The sequence below is a fragment of the Homalodisca vitripennis genome, chromosome 1, assembly GCF_021130785.1.
Source record: "Homalodisca vitripennis isolate AUS2020 chromosome 1, UT_GWSS_2.1, whole genome shotgun sequence".
In the NCBI taxonomy this organism is placed as follows: Eukaryota; Metazoa; Arthropoda; class Insecta; order Hemiptera; family Cicadellidae; genus Homalodisca; species Homalodisca vitripennis.
The window spans coordinates 149,263,673-149,276,550 of record NC_060207.1 but is presented as its reverse complement, the minus strand read 5'-3'; the positions used below and the strand labels follow the sequence as shown (position 1 = coordinate 149,276,550).

The 12,878-nt window shown below is 35.3% G+C and overlaps 1 protein-coding gene across 2 annotated transcripts in view; it reads left to right on the top strand.

Moving 5' to 3' along the window:
- Nucleotides 1-12,535, top strand: part of LOC124373752 (peroxisomal N(1)-acetyl-spermine/spermidine oxidase-like) — an 87,712-nt gene extending 75,177 nt beyond the window's left edge. Inside the window, exons 16-19 of one of the 2 annotated variants that reach the window (XM_046832098.1) lie at nucleotides 3,941-4,072; nucleotides 7,947-8,137; nucleotides 9,060-9,189; nucleotides 12,209-12,535. In XM_046832098.1, the coding sequence (XP_046688054.1) occupies nucleotides 3,941-4,072; nucleotides 7,947-8,137; nucleotides 9,060-9,189; nucleotides 12,209-12,337 (582 nt within the window). In that variant the 3' untranslated portion in view covers nucleotides 12,338-12,535. The remainder of the gene's footprint in view (nucleotides 1-3,940; nucleotides 4,073-7,946; nucleotides 8,138-9,059; nucleotides 9,190-12,208) is intronic. The other variant, XM_046832103.1, reaches the window with a different exon arrangement.
- The last annotated feature ends 343 nt before the right edge of the window (nucleotides 12,536-12,878 follow it).

The following is a 12,878-nucleotide window of genomic DNA, read 5'->3' as shown; positions in this document are numbered from 1 at the left end:
CTCAAGAGCCTCAAGAAAGTCTTTTTGAAGTCTGTTAGCAACAGGGTCTGGCATGCTTCTAAAGTTATGCCTTTGTTTGGATCTAGATTTTTTGTAAGGGCAGGCTGTGTTCATTGCTGAGGTGAGGATGTCACTAAGTTTTTTGTACGCTGTGTTTACATTTTCTGTATTTATGATTTCATCCCATTTCCTGATCGCGGAGAATTTCTTTTAGGTGGTCCAAATTTTTCTTGTTTAAGTGCCTTCTTTCTGAATTTACAATGGGCAGAGGAGCTGAACACTTGTAGATTGAGCTTAGCTGTGCTTTATGATCAGAAAATCCCAGTAGTGAATGTAGAGACATTGATTTCTTGAGGAGTGATATTACTACATACACAGTCTATGGATGAAGATGTAGTATTTGTCTCTCTGGTAGGTGGGAGTTGTAAACGGTGAATATTGTATGCTGCCAAAGTATTAGTTAGCTTTGCGTTGTCCCTATCTTGTTTTAGACAATCGATATTTATATCCCCCATGATTATAATACGTGACTTCCATACAGGTACAGTGTCCAAAATGTCAGATACATGGTCAAGGGCTACGTCAAGATCTCCTCCAGGTGGCCTGTAGATTCCCAAGACATAAGTGCATTCCTGTCCCTCTGAGATAGCAACTAGTTGCGTTTCACACACCATTTCTATTGATGGTTTTGCAATGATTGGTTCTATTTTATATCCAAATGTATTGTTCTTATAAATGGGCAACTCCTCCTTTCTTATGTGTGTCCCTGGAAAAACCTGCTATGAGATCATAATTTGGGATTTCTGGTATTTTCAAGATGTTCATTTTTTAATCCGTGTTCAGTAAGAATTACCAGACCAGGATTTGTGTTCTCAAGCATGTGACTCAATCTATTTACCTTGTTTGCTAATGAATCTACATTCTGGTGAAGAATTGTCATTTGACAATAAAATTTTTCATCCATGTGTTCTATTTTGATTTTTCTTGGTGATTCTTATTGTGAGGACGTTTACTTAGTTTGGTTTTTTTAAACCAGTTGCTTTGTTTTCCGGAAAGAATTTATGAAGGTTTTTGTTTTTTGAAATTGTTTCAATTTGGATTTTTTTCCTGGGCACTGTTTCTCTAAAAAATTCTTTTGAACATTTTGGGCTGGTATCATGTTGTAGTTTTTGGCCATGTGTTCTTTGTAAAAAGTTATATTTTTATTGAAAAAGTCATCTACAGTTTGGCCCTCTGAAAATTTCTTTGAATTTAAGGGTGGTTTGCAGCTGAAAGGATATGTGATAATATGATCATTTTGTCTGTTTGTTTTAATTATAGAGTTGAAAAAATGAACATCTGTCTCACCTACAATGATGGCTGGCGTCTTTCTCATTACTTGGAGCAAATGCAGTAGGTGTAGCCTGTGGGTTGTCGACTGGCTGGGGTCCTCTGTCAAAGATGTTGTGGACAGTTTTTTGGTCAGGGTTTGACTGACTCCCTCCGTCAATACCGAAGCCTGTGGGGTTGTCGACTGGCTGGGTTTCCTCTGTCAAAGATGTCGTGGACAGTTTTTTGGTCAGGGTTTTTGACTGACTCCCTCCGTCAATACCGAAGCCTGTGGTGTTGTCAACTGGCTGGGGTCCTCTGTCGAAGATATTGTGGACAGTTTTTTGGTCAGGGTTTGACTGACTCCCTCCGTCAATACCGAAGCCTGTGGGGTTGTCGATTGGCTGGGGTCCTCTGTCAAAGATATTGTGGACAGTTTTTTGGTCAGGGTTTGACTGACTCCCTCCGTCAATACCGAAGCCTGTGGGGTTGTCAATTGGCTGGGGTCCTCTGTCAAATGCTTCTGCTTGTGTATGCTTCTTAACTATCCAATCAGGGTTTTTGTCACTCCAATACAGGTAGTTGTGTCTATTGACCGTTCCATTCAACATGAAGATTGCTTCATCTGTAAATACTATGTTCGTTGGAAGATTCTGATCTCTATTTATGCTGTCCATCATAAGTTCACAAAATTCCAAATGACGATCAAAATCGTCTTCACATTATTCGTGAACTAAGCACATTTTATAACCTTTAAAATGATTTTGTTTTTATATTCTACCCACTGAAAAGTGGTTAATTTCCTTTGCTGATGTGGCTGACGTAATAGAGCTATGTGGGTCTTCAACAAAAGTCTGAAAGATGTCTAACGTCTTGTCCTTATTTGTAGCCGTTTGTGACCTTCCAGATTTTGGTCGATCTTCAACAGTACCTGTTTCTCCAAAACGCTTTATTGTGTAAAAAGCAGTAGATTTTGATATATGATTTCTATCTGGGAAATTGACATTGAATAAATTTTGCACCTCTTCCAACGATTGAATGTGATAGCCATAACCACCCATCATTAACAAAATGATTCGTTCTCGCTTAGTGACATAGTGACAAAAAGAGTAATTAGGTAAAATGCTGAGTTACTAACTAGCTGCTACGCTCAATACTGTTAAAAGGCAACTGAGCTAGTAATTTTATTCCTGGCATGGAGAAACCCTTATTTATGTTATTATTGTTCTACTAATGGATATAAGGTATTGTTCAACTGATAGAGAAAACAATCAATATTTCAGAACTCTCCTTTAAACGTTCCAATGTTAGGAATTCCCAGATTAGATAATAACTATTTGGGTGATCCCTCAATGAATAAGATGCCGGTTATTTCCTTGTTGTGATTTAAGGGTAAATATAAAGACAAGAAAACTTATAAAAATAATGCCTTACTGTAATTTCTAATAAACAAACCATTTTGTAACGGAAAAAGCTTTTGAAGTGCAGTTTGTGGTATTCTTCTTTGCTTGACTAGCTCTTAATAACGATATGCACATCAACCTATGCTTACATTTAAGATTTTCCACTGACTCCTTATGAGCCATCCCCCTGAGGTGGTTAAGAGCTACTGATTGCATCAAAAAGTTCATTTTTATGCCCTATGTAACTGTACAAAGTTTTATATTTGTACGTTTACGAGTACAGAGGCTATTAGACCTTTTAAAGACTTTTCAGCACCCCTGTATAAATGGTACTTAAATGCAAATTGATCTTGCCTCGTGCACCACAATATCTCCAATGCAGTATAAGTCTTTATTGTCCATCTCATTCAATTGTAAAGTGTTGGACGCAGTAGGCAACTTTGATTTTACATTGCCAAACACATGAAAAGGTAGAAGGTTATAAATGAGATAAGAAGGAATGATCAGAAGTTAAATAATAAGTAAACGATAACTAACTAGAACACAAATTTGCATCATCATATAAAACTTTGATACACACAATGACATTAAGTTAAAAAAAGTTATAGGTGTAAACATTAGGCCAGAGGTAAGTGTCATGGTGTAGGATTTCATAATCATTCTCACAGTGACTGACTTAAAGTTGTTTGACTTACAGCATTTATGTTTCCAGCTTTGACTTTGTTTTGCTCATCACCATTATATTGGTTAGTTTACTTTTTATATGCTTTAATTTAAACTTATTTAGTTTCAGTATTTTACACTTGAAGAAAAGGATATATGCCAGTCCCCAAACCTCAATTTCTGTTATTGTATCACTTAATGGCAAATTTTCATAATCGTGTTATCTCTTGAAATCATCAATTAACTTTAAACAAAAGAAAGTACCTATGCCATGATTCAGCCATTAATTGGGGATCCTTTAGTTAATAATCCTACTCTGTAATTACAGCAAGCCAGCTTAGCAGGTAAAATATATTTGAGGCATCATGTAGAAGCTTTTTAATGTATGATACATATTATTTACTTTATGAACAGACTAACTATGTAAACTAAATACTTTACATTAGTGTGATACTAAAATAAGTAATGTGTTCATAAAGAAAATTCCCTAAATTTGTATGCACCTTTTGTTGTTATTTACAATTCCATAAAATCGGTCTGATTGGATTCCATTCTGATGGTTGAAGGCTATTGACATCATGGGCTTTGACACCATCAACAAGCTGTTTCTTGTGTACGACAATGCCTGGTGGCCTGAGGACTTTCAAGGTATCCAGCTCATCTGGAACTGTGAAGAGAAGGAAGATGCTGACCATCAGGTGAACTTTTACACTCTTTACTTGAATGAGCAACTGCTGTTGTTCAAAGTAGCTCCGGATGTGTTGCTTGGTCGCTATAACCATCAGTGCAAAACATTTACAATCTGTTTATGATTCACTGATAAGAGAGGCATCACCATGTGATTGTCTGTTTCAAAAGATGATTATTTTCTAGTTAACATTTTTACTAGCCCCAATAATAATATAAATAGTCGGTGGGAGGGAAACAACCGGGTTTATTACTGTAATGTGGAGACTTATTATAATATACAATGCATTTTATAGAACTTAACCTATAAGCTGCTGTTCAATCGTCCTAAGTTGTATTGTCTTTGTTTATGATGAAAGGTTCTTGAAGGTAACAGAATATTTTTAACATTTTCCATTATTTAGTAATACAATACATTGTTTAGGTGTTTCTAATTTTTTTAAATCACTGAACAAATTTCAGAAAAGTTCCTGTTATTTTAGAGTGTGAAATCCCGACTGTTTTTTTGTTTAACCCTTTATATAGGTAAGACAAAGTCCTATCAAATGTCCCTTTTTAAGTCTCTATGACAACTTCAAACCAATGAAATAATTATATTCCATAGTTTTTCATTCTGTTGTGTAGTGGAACTTGGATAATTTGAATCTCAAGGGTCCAGTAAAAAAATCCACATATTAGAATTATACAAGACAATAGACAAGTTTCTTTATTGACATATTCTTAAAGAATAGTAATAGAGTCACATATTATTACAAAAAGTTAGCTTATGATGAAACAAAAAATCGAGGTTTTTGTAGTCTCCATTCTCCATTGCAGGCGTTCAGGAACTCACCCAGTGTATAAAAAGGTTGATTTACTAGGAGGTTATGCAGTCTTCCTTGTAGGGCATTCCTCTTCAATCCTTTCATTGTATCTGGTAGAGCATTCCACAATTTCCGGCCGATGTAGGATGGTTTTTCTTCAAAGATTGCTGTGCGATGTGGGAGCAGAACGTAGTTAGTTGCATGACGAGTATTGTACGAGTGGAAGTCTTTCCCTGTTTGAAGACTCAGACTATGAGCATGTAGAATAACTTCTTGAATGTACAGAGCAGTGATAGTCTTTATGCCAAGGGCTTGGAAGGCTTGCCTGCAGCTTTGTTGAGGTTCAAGGTCAGCGAGGATTCTGATGGCTTTTTTCTGTAGGATGAGCACCCTGTTGAGGTTCCCAGCACAGGACCCACCCTATACAGCGAGCCCATACCTCATGTGCGTTTCTACTAGTGAATAGTAAGCTGTTTTTGATGTTTCTAAATTTCCAGTCCATTTTATGCACCGCACAGCATATATACCTGTGCTGATTTTTTTGCACATGCTCTGTCCAGTTTAGACTTCCATCCAGGATGACTCCTAGAAATTTAACGTGGTTTTCAATTTCTACGTCAGGTATTTTTGGAATGTAGTCTTTTCTTTTACTAAAATTAATCTGTATTGTTTTTGATGGGTTTACAGCCAAGTCATTTTTTCTGCAGTATGTCAGTGCTTTGCGCAGGGAGTTGCAGGCAGTTGTATGCACTCCTTCTGCTGTAGCATCACTGATTAGGAGTGTTGTGTCATCAGCATACATAACACAGGTGGTGTTGTGGTCTTGGATGTATGCTGGGAAGTCATTGACAAATAAAACAAAGATGACTGGTCCTAGAACTGATCCTTGTGGCACTCCGTGTGTGACTGGTTGTGGGTTTGATTGAAAGGTGTTTTTAAGGCCATGTGCAGTGCTCTGTACTTCAACTACCTGTGTTCGCCCTGAGAGATAACTCATAAACCAACTGTTAGCTATACCAGTAATGCCTAGAGATTTAAGTTTTTTTGATATGAGATCATGTCCTAGAAAGTCAAATGCTTTGCTGTAATCAAGAAGCAGAGCAGAGATGTATTGTTCTTTATCTATTTGGTCAATGATGTATTCAATTAGGTTGATGATAGCTGATGTGGTTGATTTACCTTTCAGAAATCCATGTTGACAACTAGTGACTATGTTTAACTGCTCCAGGTGGGTCATAAGTCTATTGAGAACTACTTTTTCAATTATTTTAGAAAAGGTTGAAACAAGTGAAATAGGACGGTAATTTTTTATTTTAGTCATTGATCCTTTTTTATGTTTTGGATACACTTTTGATTGCTTTAATGCAGCAGGAAACTGACCAAGGCTGAAAGATGCATTTATTATGCTGACCAAAGGTGGTATTAGCTCTTCAGCACAATGCTTTACAATTTTTGATGAGTATTCATCCATTCCACTTGACAGTTTAGATTTAAGGGAATTGATGACCGCTCTTACTTCTCTGTCACTTGTCGGGCTTAAGTTGAAAACAGTTTGGCAGTTGTCTGTTATGGACTGGTTGTTTGCATTGTTGTCATGATTTCCTACTGTGTGGTTGCTGAGTTTCAGTGTTGCTTCAGCAACTTGAGTGAAGAAAGTGTTGAAATGTTCTGCAACTTCAATTGGATTATCCACCACTTTGTCATTGATTACAATATGGCTTTGAGGTAGGAGTTCTTGTTGTCCTTTTCTTTCATTGTTAATAACAGTCCATAGGGCTTTGGTTTTGTTGGCGGCTGACTCAATGATATTTGAGTTTGCATTTTGTCTTAGGGCTCTTAACAGAGACTGATTTCATGATATATATAAACAGGGTGTAAAAAAGTGCTGCACAGTATTGATCATTTCCGAACCATTACAAGTAAAGCAATAAAACTTGGTACATCTACTGGAACTATCAATGAACTTTTTGAAATACCTAGTATTCTTTTTTTGTCACGTCAGGGAGTTGGCCTGCAAGGAGCCAGAAAAGCAAGGGTTGTTTGTAAGCAGAGATGAATGATAAAGGGAAAAACCCGGCATCAGCTATTACAATTGAATGTTCTCATTTTTAGGTTGGCCTTTGGACTTTACTTGATGTACATCTTCATACATTATACAGATGTGTTTGTGTGCGTGTGTGTGTAAAGTATTAATACTAAATACGTATTTAAAGCAATCTATTCTTAACATACTGTAATAAACAATAAAAAATTAAAGTACTATAGAGAAAGAAAATAATTATGTGGATCGTTAGCATTCACTTTCATAGAGGAATCGCAATAGTAATGGCTAAGCAGACACATTGTGAGGAAGAGGGGCTAAGCTTTGTAGTGGTAAAAGGATGAGACACTGACGTTGACATCTGCAAGGACATTCAAAATACTTACATTTATAAATTCATGTAAATCAATGAGCCATAGCAGGGAGGGGAGCTTTTTTTATATTATCATATGACATTAAACAAAGTCATACCTATGGTTAATGCAGCTGTACTGCATCATAATGTTGCCTCATTTACTTTTAGGAATTCTAGCTCATAAATTATTAAAATTTTGATCTATCCAAAACAAAATTTGAATTAACCATCCCATTTTAACACAATAAATCTGTCCAAAAAGGGTTTGAATTATCCAAATTCCAAGTTTAAAATTTTGAATTATCAACCTTTCACTGTGAGTATGATTTTAGGCTTAGGATAAACCTCTTCTAATATCAATAACACTAATATATTTAAACTTAAACATATAATATCAGTCTCAGTTTTGGTAAAACCTGCTAAGAGAATAAGACAAAATCTTAAAACTAGGAGTCTTATTATGGGTATCATTGATATATAATCAAAACTGCCTGGGCTTATAAAAAGAGAAGACATTTGTACAAATTATAAAATTTTCAAGAATTATATTTCAGCCAATTTGCGCTTTATCACTTAAACTATTTTTCTTTGTACTTCTGTCCTCCCTAATTTTGAGTTGTGTGTATATTAATAGATGAATTGAATAAGTGTGTAAAAATTAATGAGTACAAGACACTGTGTTGCAGAGTTGGGTGAGGTGTGCGTCCGGGTTTGACGTTGTGGCAGACATGTCAGCTGTGCTACTCGGCTGGGTGGGGGGAGAGGGGGCAGTGGCCATGGAAGCACTGTCTGACCAGGAGGTGTCCCTGGACTGTACGCGGGTCATTCGTAGATTCATGAGTAACCCTCACATACCACTGCCAGAAAGAATATTCAGGTACAATATTGGCAAAGATTAAATCAATTACGATAGCATTTCAGATAAGGTCACTACTTCTTTCAGATTAATGCAGAATGGAGTGTAAAATGTATTTAAACAACGTAGCAGTCATAGTTATAATGAGGCAAATTAGGACTATCAATTTTTCTCAGTCACTTAACCTCTAAAAACTATTAATAATCAAAATATCTTTCGGTTTGAAAACATTTACTCTCAATTTATATTTTTTTGTAATTCTACTATTGTCTATTTTCGTAAAAGCTAAAATAAATTACCTGTATTAAAATAGGTATTACAGACAGGTCACATATAAAAAAACAAAGATACTGATGAAAATTTACAATACTATGAAAGACAGAGAAGTTATTTAACACACATAAAGATTACAATAATTGAGGGGATAACACTTTTAAGTTGAAAAACGTTCAGATACTGTTGACCTTGGTGGCTAGGGAAAGTTGTTATTTCATACGGGGTGGTATGTTGTGTTAACAATTAGGCAATGGATTCAATATAGAACAAAAATCTTGTGTGGCGATTTAGATTTCCATTGTTTAGATACATATCTGTTGAAAAATAATTACAAATTATAATTCAAAATATGATTTCAATAAAAAAGGGTCAAAGTTTGTAAAAAATACACTTACAAATAAAAAATCTCATGATTAAATGTATAAACATATCTTCAAGCTGATATTGTAGGCATCCATGTGTAACTCAGATGTTGGCCACCAAGTGGGCCAGATCCTGCCACAACTTAGAGACAAATTTTATTGACTGTTCAATTCTAAAGATACAAAACTGTTCCATTTCAGGTGCACAAATAACTGCAGTGATTTTGCAGGATATTTATATTTTAGCAGTAATTAATCAGTACTAAAACATTTTTAATATATACTGCTCTTGTTTTATGTAATAGATCAAAATGGCATAGCAACAAATTTGTGAGAGGTGGCTATAGTCATACAACGGCTGAGTGTGACAAGACAGGCTGTGGTCCTGATACGTTGGCACAGCCCATATACAGTCAACACAGCAGTGATGCAAAGGTAATCAAATTATGTGATTACAGTTACTGTACCTGTTCTATTAACCCTAGAAACCAGCTGTCTATTTTTCCCATGCTGGCAGGAAGGCGTGCCTTAGTTTAGTGAGCCCCTCAATTTGGTATACATCATTCATCCTCCGTTACACCCACTATACTTAGGAAAAATAAACATGTTATAATATTGAATAATACTTAACTATTAAATAAAATTAGAAAACAAGTTAGGATATTAATAAATAAAAAAAATGTCCATTTGGTATTATTTTTCAGTTTAATATTCTGTGGCTATAAAAGTTGATGTGATCTTTAATTGAAATGAAATAATAACCATAACTATTAGTAAGGTTTTTCCTTAGCTTGTTGCTGTCTTTACTAACTTCAAATTTAAAATTCAGATACAAAACGTATATTATATAAATAATTTACAAACTACTTTACAGTATACAAACTTGAATATTTCTCCTGAGAATATTTCTAGAATCAGAAACATCTTTATTTTGTGCTGTACATACATAACAAATTGTGTTTAAAAGATATAGATTTAAACGTACATTCTAATGTACAGTTACAATAACACAAATTGTAACAACCCTAGAACTGGTAATTGCTGTATATGCGGTACATGTGGTCTTCCTGAATTGGCATCGCCGCATATGCAGTCCATTTGCACTTTTTTGTTTTTGTTACTTGTGAACGCGTAAGAAGAGATACGACTGTAAAGATGAAGAACCAATCTAGATATCGATACTGGTTTTGTTGGTTATTGCTTTTATGTTGTGTTCTCTATGTTCATTTAAAAATGTTATTCCGTTCCACTGTAGTATGTCGGTAGACAGCTAACAACAACAGTTGTAGCATTTGTTACATGTTTGTTTAATCGTTGTCGATCAGTTGTTGCTGCATACTTTGTTGTACTGGTTATGTTTGTTTTCTTACTAAAAATGTAAGTGTTATCCCAAACTTTTTGTTCAATTGAATTCGAACATTATGTTTAAATACAAGCATTTACAGTATATATCTTTTGTAAATACATGAAAGTCCAATAGAAACTGTCCTATATTAAATTATTTTGGTGTTTAGTTGGATTCTGAATGGAGATATGCATGATACATTGTTTTAGGATCTTACTTTCAGGTGTTGGGAATTATTTGTTTGTACTATCTAATAATAGGGAAAAATACTATTATAAGTATAATGTTATGTAAATAAAAGTGTAAACTATATATTTCTGAAATTAGCGTAAAATGTGGAGCAAAATTTATATCTCAGATTTTTAAATTGATACACAGAAATTAGGATTTAAGCTGCAGTCGCATTTTGCGAAATGACAAATTTGAGGGCTCCTGTTCTCTGATATCCTTGGGGCTAAAAAGATATGCGTCTAGGAATTTTTTCGTAATTGTAGATATGACAGGACAACTTAGCCATATATATATATTCTTCTGCTGATTCTTATGCTTCTCCACAGAGTCTGCATTCATCAGTCTAAGACCCGGGGGGCTATGTCCTATCAACATCCCTACTATCATTTTTATATCCTCCTTACTTTGATCTAGGAGAGATGCCTACCCTTTAGCATAAGGAGAGATAAACATTTTTTATTGTCTTAATCCTGAGGTCTACTCCAGTTAAAGGATCTAATCCTCTTTTCCCAATATTTTATGAGAGCTTTGCTCTAGAAGAAAGGTAATCCTCAGCCTGGCTCTTGCCCTACCAAAAAGAACTCTGTACCTATTTTGGAGAGGGTATCTGTTTTTCATTACCATAAATGCCCTCATGGATCGGCACCCAACCAAGTGTACTCTGTTCTTCTTTGCCAGTTCTACCAGAGCATTCTTGCATTCCCAAACTGCTTTCGAGTCCAATGAACAGGCGTCAAGTACCTTTAGTGTAGCCTAGCTGTCAGAGAGTATAAAATATTCTGCTCCTTTTGGACTCATTTGTATGAATCTTCTGACGCATGATTCTATTGCCATGACTTTGAAGACCGGGGCGTGTTTTCCCAGGGGCACAGCTAGGTTAACTCCTGGTTCATATAGATCAAATCTTGCCCTAGAGTCAAGGCGTGAACCATCTGTATGGAACTTCTGGACCCCTTTAGGCCTCCTTTTTACTTCATTTTTTCCCTAATAGAGGTTATGTATGGTTTTTCAAAGTAGTATTTCTTAAACATACTTTCTGATATGTTGTTTATCATTTCAGCCTCTGGGAATCCCTGTGTTATTTTCATATGACCTTCTGAGGAGGTAGACTTAATCACCTTTGTACCCAGAAGCTTCATTGCTCTTAATGCGGCTGTCCACATCACCTCCTGACCCAGAGGAGTGTATCCCAGGACTGCTTCTAGTGCCAAGGTGGGAGCTCATTGCTCCTGTGATGCTTACGCAAGCTAGCCTTTGAAGACTCTGTAGCCTCTTGGCAGCTGTTTTTTATATCTACTTTCAGCCACCACATTAATGAAGCATATATGATCATTGATGTTATAATGGTTCCATAGATCCAATTAATTATTTTGGATTTCAATCCAGGGTCATTTACAAGCCTGTAGGGCCTTTGTCACTTTAGATATTGTATTCTCAATATGTGAGTTCCAAGTCAGCCTCCCATCGAATTATGAGAGGGTCAACTTCTTTGGCTTTCTAAACCACTCATGTATAACACCATCACTCATAATGTTTTCTCCATAAACACAGCACATTCTCTGATGGATTTCTGCACTATTCCCTTGCAGGAAACAAATAAAACTTAATTCACATTTTACAGGAGAATCAATAGAGGCGGCAATGATTATGCGACTGCTGCTTAGTGCAAACTAGCTACTTAAACTCGACAGTGACAATTATTGTTGTAGTGGGGAATATGCGTGATTGAATACTGCCCAGAATGCGGCCCTGCCACGTGTCTGGCAGTCATTGTGGGAGATCGAAGGTTGAAAAGAAAACAACATCTGTAGTGTAATTTATTTTCGGTTGGCATTACAAATTAATAAATTTATAAGTGTTTTACTGTGTATGTTACAGCAACCTGTCGTTTTACTAGCTGGAGAGGCTGTTCATACAACTCACTTTTCCACAACACATGGAGCTTTCCTCTCAGGAGTCTCCCAGGCTCAAGTTATTGTAGACTATATGAACAAAGATAGTGTGTAGCCGTGCTAGTAGAGTTTGTGACCGACAGATTAGTGAGAAAAGGTTGTGTCAGTACCAAATTTTCCTAATGTTGATTCCAATATTGGGAAATAGATATAGTCGTGTAGTTAATCAAATTAATTATTTTAATTTGTATTGCATCTTTAAATTTCAATTTAAATAAGCAAATCTCAAAGCTCAATATAATATATAAGAATTACAAATGCAATTAATTCTAGTTTAAGTTCTTCTTTAATATCACAATGGACTTTTAAACTATTTTTAATCAGGTTTTTTCATTATATTGACAGTATTAAGGGAACATTACTTTGTATTAAGTTGTAACAGAAGACCCATTATTTTGAACTAAATAACTGTAGATTTTATCATAGAATTTAAAAGAGTAAAATCACTACTTTTGATTTTATTTTTTCCAAAGGGAGAGTTTTATTCCATTTTAAATCTGTGTAATACAGTACAAAAATGCTAAATCTTTATATTTAAATACTAAAATAATTATACAAACAAAATTGTTTTTTAAATCGTGAAGAATGGGATTTAG